Source organism: Astyanax mexicanus, chromosome 10 (assembly GCF_023375975.1).
Source record: "Astyanax mexicanus isolate ESR-SI-001 chromosome 10, AstMex3_surface, whole genome shotgun sequence".
Lineage (NCBI taxonomy): Eukaryota > Metazoa > Chordata > Actinopteri > Characiformes > Acestrorhamphidae > Astyanax > Astyanax mexicanus.
Genome location: NC_064417.1, coordinates 41577179 through 41591218, shown reverse-complemented (window position 1 = coordinate 41591218; position 14040 = coordinate 41577179). Strand labels below are relative to the sequence as shown.

The 14040-nt window shown below is 37.2% G+C and overlaps 1 protein-coding gene across 3 annotated transcripts; it reads right to left on the bottom strand.

The window, feature by feature from the left end:
* Positions 1–100: 100 nt before the first annotated feature.
* Positions 101–13765, bottom strand: acsl4a (acyl-CoA synthetase long chain family member 4a). Of its 3 annotated transcripts, none has more exons than XM_007247419.4 (15): positions 13647–13765; positions 8060–8565; positions 7690–7867; positions 7244–7353; positions 6572–6710; positions 6207–6357; positions 5960–6083; positions 5714–5785; positions 5483–5622; positions 4335–4504; positions 4004–4078; positions 3391–3582; positions 3138–3252; positions 2436–2593; positions 101–2014 (listed from the first exon to the last, which is right to left on the bottom strand). In XM_007247419.4, the coding sequence occupies exons 2-15, from the start codon at positions 8408–8410 to the stop codon at positions 1857–1859; spliced, it is 2133 nt and encodes a 710-aa protein (XP_007247481.3). In that variant the 5' UTR covers positions 8411–8565; positions 13647–13765; the 3' UTR covers positions 101–1856. The 3 variants fall into 3 exon arrangements, with proteins under 3 accessions (XP_007247481.3, XP_007247482.3, XP_007247483.3); XM_007247420.4 differs by lacking the exon at positions 13647–13765 and adding an exon at positions 10936–11061; XM_007247421.4 differs by lacking the exon at positions 13647–13765 and adding an exon at positions 10211–10229.
* Between the last annotated feature and the right edge of the window lie 275 nt (positions 13766–14040).

Sequence of the window (14040 nt, the reverse complement as noted above, 5' to 3'; positions counted from 1 at the left end):
TGTTGTTTTTTTTTTACTTTTAAAACTGAGTGAAATTAGCTTTTCGTACTTGTACACATGCTGTAAGTAAATAATGTTTCAAATAAAAAAAAAAAAACAGTTTGCAGAGTAGAAAACAGTTTTATTATCACAATGTATTTTACATATAGTATGTGATCCACAAAACTGATTAAATAAACACAGTGTGAAAAATTCTACAAGCATATGTGCAGTTTCTCAAGTGTTCACATTTGATAAGAGTTCATATTTGAGAATTGGGTTGGGATTTTAAGAATAATAAATATGATTTTTTTTTTTCAGTCATATTTTTTTCCTTCCATGAAAAAAATCATATCCCAATCCAATCCAAATGCCTCTTTGTTGGTTCCATGGCTGGTAATTAAATAGTGGCTACGTCCCTGACAAAAATAAAATAAAAAACAGTGCAAATAAACAATACTCTACCCTCAAAGATGAAATATTTGGAATGGAATATTTGGTTGCTCAGATGGTAATGTTGCTTTCATCAAAATTAAATTATTCCATTTTTTTCTGAGGCTGAAACACTAACAAACATAACTAATTATGAAAATGAAATAAATTATAGTGCAAAAAATGTAAGCAGAGCAATCTAAAATGGCAATATGGTGTAATGGCAGTATTGTAAGGTAAGAAATTGATCTGTTTTTTTTTGTTTGCTGAAGAATAACTGGGAAAGTTCTGTTGTGGCATTGAATTAGTAAGGTACAGTAGTAGAGCTGATAAATCACAAAATAGGCTTTATTTAAGCACTAGAACATACTGATAAATGTGCTCTATAATCTGCATCAGTGGTTTTGACTACAGTGGCAACTGATGAAATGCTTTCAACTTCAACAATGGATGCTTTTATGTATGATAAGTTACCTAAAATGTTTTTTTTTTTTTTTTTTTCCCTTCATTGAGATTATGACTGATTGCTCTTCAATACCGTATGTTGGCACAAAACTTACAATAGCCAACCGTCCTACAGTCCTGAGTCCTTCCATAACATAACAACCTAATAAATTAACATAACAATGGAAAACAAAATTCATTTACATCTCAATGCATGAAATAAACAAATTGAAGAAAAAAAAGTGGAAGCCATTGTAAAACCATTATCTCAGAATGCATTAGACAAATGCGACAGAATGCACACAGTTCCTAATTTACCTAACAGTAGGGTATCAACACTGAAAAAGAGACCACTCTGAAGGCACAAAGATCACCAATACGTTGCTTGCTTGCCTTTGGAAGGAAGCGGAGCCTGGCTGGAGTACAGTGACGGCCTCGTCTAACGTTTGGCTTTGGCCTTCATACTCTAAGCAAACCAAGCCAGCACTATGTTTTTTTTCCCTAATGAAAATAATACAAAGATGAAAATACAACAATGCACACAGTTTACAAAATACAACTAGCTAAAGATGATGGCAGTTTATAGCTGTTATATAGCTGAAATCCCTTCCCAAAAGGGCAGGAGGTTTCCTTTTGCTAGCTGGTGAAAAAAAATAAAGAGAGTGCCCCCTTCCTGTTGTATCAGCATGAATCTAGTCCCTTCGCCAAGTGTTTCATGCCGATTATTTAAACCTCCACAGTAAACTATTCCACAGCAAAGAGACTGTAAAGCTCAGACTGGACAGACCTATACAAACTGTTTACATTATCCACAGTAGTAATGACAAATATTATACAAAAACAGAACAGCACAGTAGGTCTTTGATACGTGTGCGTATGTGCGCACCACACTAAGCAATGGGGTGTGGTGCAGTCGTAGCAAAACATCTATACATATGCAGCACTATGTTTACGGCAGCAGAGTGATGGTGAAGAGGTCTTGTGCCACAACATTTATTCCTTTATTTGCGGCCGTACATTCGCTCGATGTCGTGGAGATAGTGGTTTTTCAGCTCCTTCCTCTTCAGTTTAAACGCATCTGTGACCAGGCCAGTTTCAGGGGTCCACGGCTCAGGGCTTAAGTGAACCTTTACTGGGATCTCAAATCGCTGCAGTTTAACTACAAATACAGAAGAAGATAAGTTTCAGTAAAGGCGTGCATCTAAAATGTATCAATGAAAACAGGTCAATAAACAACAGTAAACAACTCTATACTGTACTGTATAGTTTTCAGCATCAAAAAGGTTTCCATTATTATTGTGCATAAAATAACCCTTTTTCTTTTGTATTTTTGTTAGAACATTAAAACATTTTTCATTGTGTTAAAGTTTGTTTGAAATTATTCTATTTCTTTTCTTTTTATGTCACATGGTGTTTATATAAAAAGCCCCAATTCTACTGCGTCCAGTCTTTCTGCTCCTAACACCTGACAGGTGCCTAAAACTTACAAACTTAGCGTGCAACTCTTTTTTTGAACCCTCCAAAATTAGTAACTACTACCTCTTCCTTACAAAACTGGGTTTGGGAGAAGTGAAACTTACTTGTTTTTGCAACATTTTTGATCTCTTTCAATACTTCCATCTCCATAATAGGGTGGTTGCAAATCTCTTCCCATGTGCCAACAATGCCCTTCTGATTGGCCATAGCAGTGAGCTGCTTCTGGTTAGGCACCACAAAGCTGATCACATAGTTCTGATCACTGTTGAGGAAACAAAGAGGAACAGTCAAGCAACTGCAGTCTTAGTATTGCTATTTAAGTCTTTGAACAAAATGTACACACTGTGTTATTTATTTAATTTCTTAAAACAGAACTTAACATTTTTTAAATGTCATTCCCATGAGCACTGTGATAAAGAAAAAAAAAAGTTTAAGGGAACTGCTTTGGCATGCCATTGACAACAATAGCGATGTCCTTGACAATGAAAATACACCCGCCATCCTACTGCAACAACAATTTTGTTTTTAAATAAAGGTTTGACTGAAAAACCTGCCAATTGTGGGGGATGTGCAGCTGGGGAGAGCTGTGCAACAACTCTGTATGTATCTCTGTCCTTCAATATTGTGTAAGACAAACTCCATTCACGTGTAGATACACAACCCTGTTATAAAGATGCACTATATTTCCCAAATTGTGAATGTAAGGCTTGGCTATTGCTATGCTTGGCTTAAAAGTTATGTGTGTGTGTGTGTGTGTGTATATATATATATATATAAAAACAAAAATCATAAAAATAAAAGGACACCTGTTTGCGTATGCGCAGATGTTGTCAATTAGGGAGCAGTTCTTCAGGGCTGACTCCACTTTCCCCAAAGAGACATATTCCCCAGCTTGCAGTTTAACAAGGTCTTTCTTGCGATCTACAAGAGAAATAAATAAATAAAAAAAAATGATTAAATACATAAACACATACGGTTATTGAAATATTTGAATACTAGAATAGCTAACTGTGTTTTATGCATTAACATTCAATACAAGTGTTTGGAATAATAACATACCCACAATTTGGAGACAACCATCAGGATGAACCTCTCCTACATCTCCAGTACAGAACCACTGCTGTCCATTCTCATCCACAAAGAAATCGTTGTTCTTGCTGAAGTCAGTCTTGTAGTAGCCCTTGGTCACATTGGGACCACCGATCAGGATCTCACCTCGAGGATGAGGCTTATCCTGCTTCGTATATCCACCTGTTAAAAAGCATTTTTTAAATTTATTTTATGGTCTCTCCTGGATATGTATGTATGTATGTATATAGCTCATTCCAAATCACCATCTCAGTTCATCAGGTTCATCATTTTTTTAGATTGTGGAGGACTAACACATTTTTGTTTAGTAAGTACCATGTGTCCCTTAATTGTATTGATGCATTTAATATTAGTCTACAATGTAGAAAATAAATTAAAGAAAGAAAGAAAATCACTGAATGCAAATGTGTTCAAACTTTTGTTTTTGTATTTTTGCATCTTCTCCCCACGTTTTTCCACAAAAACCTTGATGACTAAGAGGTTCTCACAACCCATATAGCACTTACAAAAATAGTGTCACCCACATAAATGAAAGGCTAAATTTATTGCAGTATGTTCCTGTCATTCAAATGATATTACTGACCTTCTGCCCAGTCTCGGAGTTTGAACTCACAGCAGATGAGAGGAGCCCCCACTCGTCCAGTACTGTAGTCTGCCACTGCATGCCAAACAAACAGGACGTGTGAGTATCACCCGGAGCTAAATATAGTTTAATATCAAGCTTAAAAAGCAGGTGTTGCTTGTGGTTCTCAACCTTTAGAAGTATGTGCAACAATTTCTTGTTACATATCTTGGCTACAACCACCACTAACTAAAAACTAAATCCAAACAAATGTTTCAAAAATACTCAACATTTCACACATAAATACATTCTTCAAATGAACAGAAATCAGGAGTGAACATTTGTTCCTTACCCTCTGTGATGGTTCCTGCTCCACAGGTCTCAGTCAGGCCATAGCCCTGGCCAACAGGACAGCAGAAGCAAATGTTCATGAAGCGCTGGGTAGCAGAAGACAGAGGAGCTCCTCCAGACAGCATCATTCGTACATTTCCTCCCAGCAAAGCCCTCACTTTCTTAAACAGTCTGGAGGTACACAGAGACATGAAAACCAATAAGTTGTGAAATAATGTGACTGGAAACCATTCTCATATAGTGCAGCTATTGCCAGTGTTGTTCCTGGGATTTTTTTATTTTATTTTAACATTACAATACTGATAAACACAGAGGCTACTGCAGTAGAATTAATGCTAAATCAAATCATGCCCTCATGACTTAGATTCCTTTTGAGACCTATTATAACTATAATTAAAAATAATTTGTAAGTATTTTTTGGACTATAATTTCCTATAATTCCTATAATTTGCACATAATTTCCTATAATTTTCCTATAAATTACTAATTTTCCCAATGTGCTTTATGTATGAATTCTACCAGTCAGGCTGTAAGGAGCAGTAAAGCCACTCCGCTGAAGCACAGCACTATAAAGGAGTCTCTAGCAGTACTAGCATTAGCCACTAAGTGCTAGCATCGTTCAGAGGTGAGTATATCGGACTGTAGTCTGCACGATTACCATATTAAAACAAGTGACAAGCTGCTAGCTGATAATGCTCTGGCTTACCAGAACACTTAGGGTTCCTCAGTCTACCGCTATCGGCCAGCTAGTGCTGCTAATCACGGCCAGCTAGCGCTGCTAACCAGGACTGGCTAAGTGATTGCTTACCAGGGCTAGTGCTCAACCCTTGGATAAACTACTGGAATTCTTAGCTTATTGAAATTCTTGTGAAACCAGACTCCACTGATTTTACAATTGCAGGAGGTGCTTTGTTAACTGTTGCTGTTTTAAGTGTAATATGATGGATGTTTCAAAAAAGAGCTAAATTAACTATGGCTTTAACTTTCAATGTTTTACATAAATTACACAATAAAAAAATAATAATAAATAAAACAATCACAAAAAGGTCTTTCCTTCAAACGCATAAAAACTATATTTGCATCCATTACCTCATATATACACATATAATCATTTTATTAGTCACACTAAAGATATACATCTGCTCTTACATGTTGCAAAGTGGAGCATCATAGCCTTTCTTGATCTGCTCCAGCTTGTAGTTGTAGGCCAGGTTGAATAGGGTCCTCTGCACACAGTTCATCTCCTGCACTTTGCTCATTACATTTTTATTAATGCGGTCCATTATTTCCTGGTGGAACAGAAAAAATAATTATTTAAAGAAAAAGTAATGCTGACGGCAAATTGCTAGTGAAGTCAAGAAATAACAAAGCAGGACTTACCGGTACAGCTGCCATCAGAGTAGGCTTCAGCACAGTGCAGTCTCCCTTACTGCCCTTTTTAATTTTTGTGGACTACAATAAAAGAAAAATATAAAAAGACAAGACATTCATTAAACTAATAAGATAAACACAACATTGCATGAATAAGAACATATTTAAAAGGCAGAAAACATCAAGTTTAAAATAGAAATTTTAAAAGACAAGTTTACTGATTTACTAGAAGTACTAGAAGTAGAAGTTCATTACCTGATCAGAGAGCGTTTGTGGGGAGGAGTAGCCAATCCTGCAGCCATAGGTTACACATGAGATCTCGGCAGTCATCTCCAGCACATGAGCCAGGGGTAAATATGCTATATATGTATCCTTGGGGCTAGAAAAGTACAAAAGCTCCAGTCAAACAAAACTCTAGTTTTTTTTTTTTTTTTTTTTTAATCTGAATTTTAATATCAGCACCGCCTTTTAATTTACGGTACATTTCACTGTCCACACTCACCCCAAGCCTGGAATCCTCTCACACTGGCCCGTCATGCCCGCAATGAGGTTGCTATGAACAATGACGACCCCTTTTGGGCGGCCGGTGGAGCCACTGGTGTACATGATGACAGCGAGGTCTGATGGGATGGGTCTCACTATCTCCCTATTTACTGCAACACAAAACACACATTGTTTTATTCTTCTGTGACAGTAAAGGGCTTGATTTACAGTTGTTTCGGCACAAATCGCTATAGAAAGCGAATCAAAAGGTCTGTCTAAGGGTGAAGCAAGGACACAGTTTGGATAGATACAGAAATATATATATAAAACAAATCTTAAAATCTGCAGTCAAAGCAGATATTTGGGTGCTCAGATTGCACTTACAGTTTTCAGGCTTAGCTCCAAGCTCCTTCACAGACTGCATGCTGTGGGTCTGAATGGTCTCTGGGTAGCCTGCAGTGCTGATGCTCTTGTTGTCCACATAGATGATGTGCTTCAGGTTGGGGATTTGGGGAAGTACGCTCTGGAATAATAAAGTAAAATATATCAGAAACTCTGTGTAAAACAGTTATGAAAAAACTGATTACATGTACATTTTTTCTCCAAATCTTTAATACTCAGTGTTTTGTCACTGACTTCTGACACTGACTATTTTTTTTTAAGAATGAGCAACCAGGCAGAGACCAATGGCAGATGAATCAATCAAGTAAATGCAAAAAAAATTTAACAGCTGTGTCTCAGAGTGTTAACCACAAAGAGAAAATATTTGGGACAAAGGCTTTGGGACATAAAAAACTAATCATCTATCTATCTAACATTTATTTATATTTCTGTCTGTCTATGTATTTATTTGTTTATCTATTTTCTATTTGTCTGTATATTTCTTTGTTTGTCTGTATGTTTTTTGCCTATCTATGCAATTATTTAATTCTTTATCAGTCTATTTCTTTGTCTGTCTGCCTGTTTCATTGTCTGTCTGTCTGTTTCTTTGTTTGCTTATCTGTCTGTCCGTCAATGCTCTTAGATACAGGACTATCTGGGATAAGATGCCCTCACCTTTAACTTAGTTTCCAGAAGTTCTGCACTAGTAACCAAGTGAGTCACACCACACTCATTCAGTCCAAAGGCCACAGCATCCTCTCCAAGAGTTGCATAAAATGTGACCACTGAAACAGATACATGAAGTAAACAGATTACAACATTGAACATGTCAAGTTCAATAACTGTCTATTAGAATAAAAACAAACAATGATGTATCCTATTAATATTATTATGTTTTACTATTTGGTAACAGAAATTCTCTCATCTCAGTTTACTTGTACTTTACTTATCATAAAAACATTGTTTCCACTAATTTTCATATTCATATACCTGTACACTTCTTATATTATGATTAATATAATTTCTTAGAATAATTGTGATTAAATACAAAATAAAAACAGCATTATTTTATACATAAAAAACCCAACAGGGTAGATAGAAAATTAAATACAGTGGCTTACAGGGAAAATTGCGTCTGAAGCAAGACTGGGCTGTGATCATCCACTCAGCCCGTGTCTCACAGAAAATAGCGATGGTGTTTCTTGGCTGCTGGCCTAGCGCTGCCAGCCCACTTCCAAAGTGGTTCACTTCAACTTCCATCTCCTCATATGTAATCCACTTGTAATCACCCAAAATCAACTGTAAGAAAAAAAAAAAAAAAAAGTTCCTCCTATCAGTCAACAACAATATAAACTATATATACACATATTACACAGACATCTATTGTAACAGTTTGTCAGTGTAAAAAGTAGATTATTTTAAAAAAGCTATGTATTTTAATCAGAGTGTATTTAATTTAGAAGGCATGCATAGATGTGTGTGAACACCTACCTTTTTAAAGACTTTCCCATTCGGCTGCGTTTCATTCTCCTCACTCAGAACGGCGCGTGTTCCCAGACAGTGTGCTCTGCCAAAGCGTTCCACGGCATAGTCAAACAGCTTGTCCAGTGTGTCTTTCCCTGGAAAGTCCATGTAGGCCAGAGTCTCGAAGCGATCCACAGAGCGATAGGGTCCCTCTGACTGACCCTTGATGGATTTCGCCTTGATTCGCTTGGCCAGGATCTTCTTGCTGCTGGCGCCGGTCAGGAAGTACCATGGTAGAAAGCTCAGGACTGAGTAGAGCCACACAAACAGATGGACTGGGAGCAGGAGAAGGGTGCTGAGATCCATGTTGAGAATCATGTTTGCAGAGAAGTTGAGGTGTGGACTGTGAGATGAAGGGCTCAGGCCAGTCCTGAGTAAAGACTCCTCTTTAGTACTCTACTTTATAGGTTCAAGGTTCAAATGGTGCAGACTATCTTGTGCTTGATTGACTCCTCCTGTCCAAAGTGTGTGACCTATGGGAGATAAGGGGAAAAAACAAAATAAGATTAAGGTACAGTAAGACAACTTCAAAGCAATGCATGACAAAAACAAAAGAGGCACATAAAAAACAGACATGAAAAATATACTTTTTTAAAAGTCAGTGTAAATGAGTGTAAAATGTCACACTAAGTTGAAATACACATTATTTACTACTCTACATTTGATACATATACACCAGTTGTTTATCATTGGTCTACACCTTTACACCACAGCCAGTTATAGGACTGGGTATCACCACCGCCAATTTCTCGAAATTATTAAATTTCGATTCACAAGGTTTCAGTTTAATTAAATTTTCAATTCGACTCAACATCAATTAATTTATAGATATTTTACATTAGTTAAAAAAGTTTGTTTGGATAGAAAAAATGATTTTCAGAGCATTTGTAATTGTACAAACAACCCTCAACCTACTTTTATTTTAAAAGTTAGTGTACTTATATCAACAATTAATTTAATCAAATTAATCTAAAAAGTTTGAATCCAAAATAGCTCATTTCAAAGATTAATCTCAGGTTTATTTGAATCGATATTGAAAAAAAAAAAACTCTTAAAAACTTTTAAAACCCAGCCTTAGCCAGTTATCCAGTGTCACTAGAATCATACATAAGACAGGACATGAGAGGCACACGTCACTCAATGAAATGACTTAGTAAATAATAATCAAGACGTACAAAGTACAGGCCTAACGCAAGCCCACTAAAACGCATGGTCATCGTCCTTCAGAAGTGGTATGATTGAAGCTCCCTGTGATTTGGTTTCTATGACAGAGCGGCCATTCATTCTCTCTGCATGAGTGATACCACCAGGGCTTATTAGCAGTCACAGATGTGCTTGTTATAAGATACATTCCAGATCACTGAACAGAGCGTGGCCACATCCACTAGTCACAGTCATCATGACATGGTAAGAGAAGACCTGCAGTGTGTCCTGACCTCAGCACAGCATGCTCTTTACAATCTGATAAGATTAACCTGGACACACTGATAAAAAAATATATATTTTTTTTATTTGTCCAAACTCTTAGTGAACCACACCAGTTCCTCAAACATTCATGAACCAAGCAAAGGCTTTGTGAAATCCTCACCGAGCATTCCTAAATCTTAGTAAAAGTTTACTTTGTGCAATAAAGTGGTCACTCTGTGTAAACCCACAGGCGTGATGCAGGTCTACTTAAGCAAGAGATGTTCCTTAGGCCTGAACACTTGTCTAAACATGACATCACGAGGAGAGGAAATATACGTAAATTATCGTCAGGAAAAAACTGCATTGCAAAATCAGCAACTTGACAGCAGAAAGATAAAACTTATAACCTTTAGTGGACGTCAGTGTGAAAAGTCACTTTGGAGTATTTGTGAATTTAGCAAGAGAATTTGGGGGAGTGCTGAGTGTCTCACCAGACCAAAACATTGATATCACTGCCCAAAGGCCGCAAGTTCTGACATTCCAATTCCAGTTCATGCTGCTTTGCCATCAGCAATCAGCAGCCGGAGCACGAGAGAGCACAATTCAGCATGCTCTCTCTCTGGCCATGTAGATTGAGCCCCCCCCCCCTCATCAATCCTATTGTAATATTGGCAGGCTAACTATATTACTATGCCTAACTATATTACTAACTTTTTATCAGAAGAGGCATGTTCTTGTCTTCACCTTCCTGGTGTCAGGAGCATTGCAAACAATAGGATAGGAGAGTCTAGTTGGAGCAGGTTGGTTGATTGGCTCAGCTAACATTGTAAAAATAAACATTGTAATTAAAACAAATATTACTGGATTAATACATTCAAGCTTTTCAAGCCCATTCAAAAAACTTCTGGCACAAAAGCATTTTCATAGTTTTGCATACACCAATAGCAACACACTGCTCTGAGCTTTGATATTAAAATACTTCCTCTTAAAACAACATGTGCTCACTCTCAGAGAAGGAAACCATTGCTTCCTGTTGTCAGAGGTTAATCAAGGTCACGCCCTAGCAACAGCTTGAACAGACATGAACTGGCCAAGTAGTGACAGTAGTTTAGAATTACCCCATTCTACTGACTCCAGCAGTTATATTGTCCTTCTCCTCCCATTGCTACAGATGACATCATGAGGTCAATTAAGTCATCACTGCAACGGCTTTAAAACACTCCCTAAAAACAATGTTTATAAAACACTGTGACACGGACACAAAATAGGGGTCCTGTGTGCCTACAGAAATTTGCCTTTTTAAGTAGTTTATTATCACTAGCATCTCATTCAACGCTAAAAAAAACAAGCCATAGCCTTTTATAGCTTTATAAAATGTAATAATCATCCACACTATTACAAAGAAATGACCTACAGTATATACACAATAAACATACCTTCATCTTTTTACCAGATCCTGGGAGTGTGATGACAAAGGAAACAGATTCTATCAAGATCCCAACAAACAAACAAACTAGTGCAAACAAGTTCTTCTGTGTGGGTGATGATATGAAGGCGTATCAAAAGTTCCTGTATCCACCCTGATCAAGAAGAACCCCTGCAGCCCTGTGCGGGGTCAGCATGACCGGGTGACTGCGAGAGCCAATGATATCAAGCCCCTCGGCTCACCCCACACACTGACCACATCCTCAGCCAGTCCAGGTGGACACACAGCTTTACTATACATAGAGGTGGGGAGGGACTGAACAAACCGGGAAACTGATCCTATTATCCACACACTATTAAGATCTGCGGGTAGCTGGCTTTATCATTTAACACGGCCCCAGTGATCCGTTTACTACTGAATCAGTGACGTAAAAACGTGCCAGTGTTGACCTACAGCCAACAGCGATATCTTGGAGTCCAAGCCAGTTAACCCAGTCGTGTCCATTGCTTTAATTAACATGCAAAACAATGAAAACAGAGAATTTCTTTACTGTTGTTGGTTGGTAAAGTATTACATTTCTGTCGTATTTGGATGGAACTCTCACAGTAACCATAGTAACTGAAAGCTTATCACATTGTACGCCATTTTTATTCATTTATATTAATATTAATATTTTAAGTGTGTGTGTGACCACATCTATGCATATAATACTGGATATTAAATTAACACTGATATTAACACTGGCTGATATTTTAAAAAAATATCTTGATATTTTTCTATTATATTAGCAATTCCCATATATGAGCAATCCCCCTTTAATTTTACATGCAGCTTTTATATTAAACACAGTGCAAACATAACCTCCTTGTATATCAGTTAAATAAAAATGTAAAATCTGAAATTCACTGCCACATAAGAGTTCTTTCTTTACAGGTTTCTGGCAGAAGCAAAAATCTTTCTACTGAGATTACATCTCTCAGCTTCTTTACGTAAAGACATATAATCTCAATTATCAAAGTTTCAAAATCACATTAAAAGTCATTTAATTAATCAAATTAAGTTGATTAAACTCCAGCTCTAGGTTTTACATTATGTACATATATATTCAACACTAACTGTTCTAAATTTGTAAAGATGCAAATTGTACATTTTCCTTTTCAATAAACCCTTAAATGTAAAAACTAAAATAATTTATTTATATAACGTATATTAAGTGTTTAATTTCCAACCACTCCCACCACTATGCCTGTAACTGTTCAACTTTGTTTTAATTATTTTGTTTTTTAATATAAAATATTTAATTTATTTACTTAGAATCATTTGTATACTTCTATACTTATTATTCTTAAACTATGTTTTGGGTACTTTTCTAACACATATCTTGTATATTTTTCCACTTTCTGAATCTGAAAATAGAATACTCCTATTGTTTTTTTTTTGTGTTCATTATTTTAAAATTATTTATTTATTTATGATGAATATATTGTTTTGTTATTTAATTATTTATTAATGGTTGAACAGAAAAGATGACTGACTGGTTTCCACTCACATGTAACTCCAACAAATGAATAATTATTAATGAATAAAGAGGAGAAAGGGAGCAGCGAGCTGCCTCCTCGTGGCTGGTGTTTTCCGGACGCTGCCTACAGATACAGATACAGACATGGCCTCAGGGGGTCTTATCGCCCAGGGTGCTGGCGCGAGAACGCAGCGTGCTGCCGATACCGACTGATAAAAACGTGTTTAGCCCGTGTTTAGCTGGTGTTTAGATCAACCTAAATCGCCCCGGCGAGGCACGGCGGACCAGTATCCGCCCTGAACTGAAGTGAACCCCTTTCGCCATGACGCGCCTCTCTCCCTGTGTACAGCATCATCATCATTACCATCATCATCACGAGTCTGCCTGAACACGCTTCCCGCATCTCCTCCTCTAAACCACGCCGACAATCAGCTCTGTGTTTCTCAAAGCACTCTCTTTAAGCGTAGAACCTGAACACAGTCTAACAGCCGTTTTCCAGACAGTATTTTAGGTCTGTCCTCCAAGACTAAGTGCGTGTTTGAGGCTAAGCATCCCTGCTAGCCGGTGGGGGTGTTCTGTCGAGTTATGCTACCCATCGAAATGTGCTTTTCAACACCAGTGCGCATGCGCGGACCAAAATTTATTTGATGTTTCTGTATTTTATGGTAGTTCTATTAAGTTTTACCTGGGTGCATTCAACAGCCTGAGACCTCTGTCCTTTTGTGTTACAAACGTGTAGATGTCAGTTATAATAACAACAATAATAATAAAATATATATACATGTATATAAAAAAATAATAATAATACAAGTTATAATAAGTGAGCATTGAAAAATACAAAAAACGGGTTATGGTCACGCCTATATTAACCATTAACCAACTGTATTCTGATATATTTAGATTCAGGCTTTCCAAAGATCCTACTGAGAGTATTCTTTAAATATGGTGCTTTTCTGGCATTTTTTAAAGTTTGAATACACGCTAGGGTAGCAAGTTTTTACAAGGTAACACAACACGACAGAACACCGGGTTAGCTACTATGCTCTCCATTCACATCCACACAAACAGCGTGTAAATATTTGCGTAAAGCCGCCGGTTCACCTTATCTCATTACAGATTACCGCGCTAATAAGCTTTACTCTATGAGTCTGTACAGCGATATCCAGCTTATCTACACCAGCCTATATAAACTACATCCTTACCTCCGGTAGCTAAAGCCCTGAGCCACCGTTGCCGCCCGCTTGCCTCTGTTTCTGCCTCCGATTCTAGTCTGACCGATAGTTACCTTCGTCAGCCGGAGAAACCCGGAACCCTCTGCGTCATCTGACTCCATATCTCTAGACCAATCAGCGCCGAGAAGACGCTCGAGCCCCTGATGTCCCTTTTCTCGTTTGACTCATCTTTACATCTTCCGATTTTCAACAAACTAACAACCAAGCTGTTTTAAAGACAAACTAAGCTAAATATAAGCGTGTTAATGCCTCTGAAGACAAGACCTTCACAACTGTCTTTACTCACCGTCCACGTATTAATATGAACAAGTGTATAAACATAATAATAATCAAGAAAATATTTGAATTCAACCATTATTTCATG

Excerpts from the sequence above, each read along its gene's own strand:
- acsl4a (XM_007247419.4), bottom strand. The coding sequence starts at position 8,410 with ATGATTCTCAACATGGATCTCAGCACCCTTCTCCTGCTCCCAGTCCAT. Across the intron at positions 3,583-4,003 it reads ACTCCGAGACTGGGCAGAAG|GTGGATATACGAAGCAGGAT; the intron begins GTCAGTAATATC and ends GCTTTTTAACAG. Across the intron at positions 2,594-3,137 it reads ATCTGCGCATACGCAAACAG|TGATCAGAACTATGTGATCA; the intron begins GTGTCCTTTTAT and ends TTTCCTCAACAG.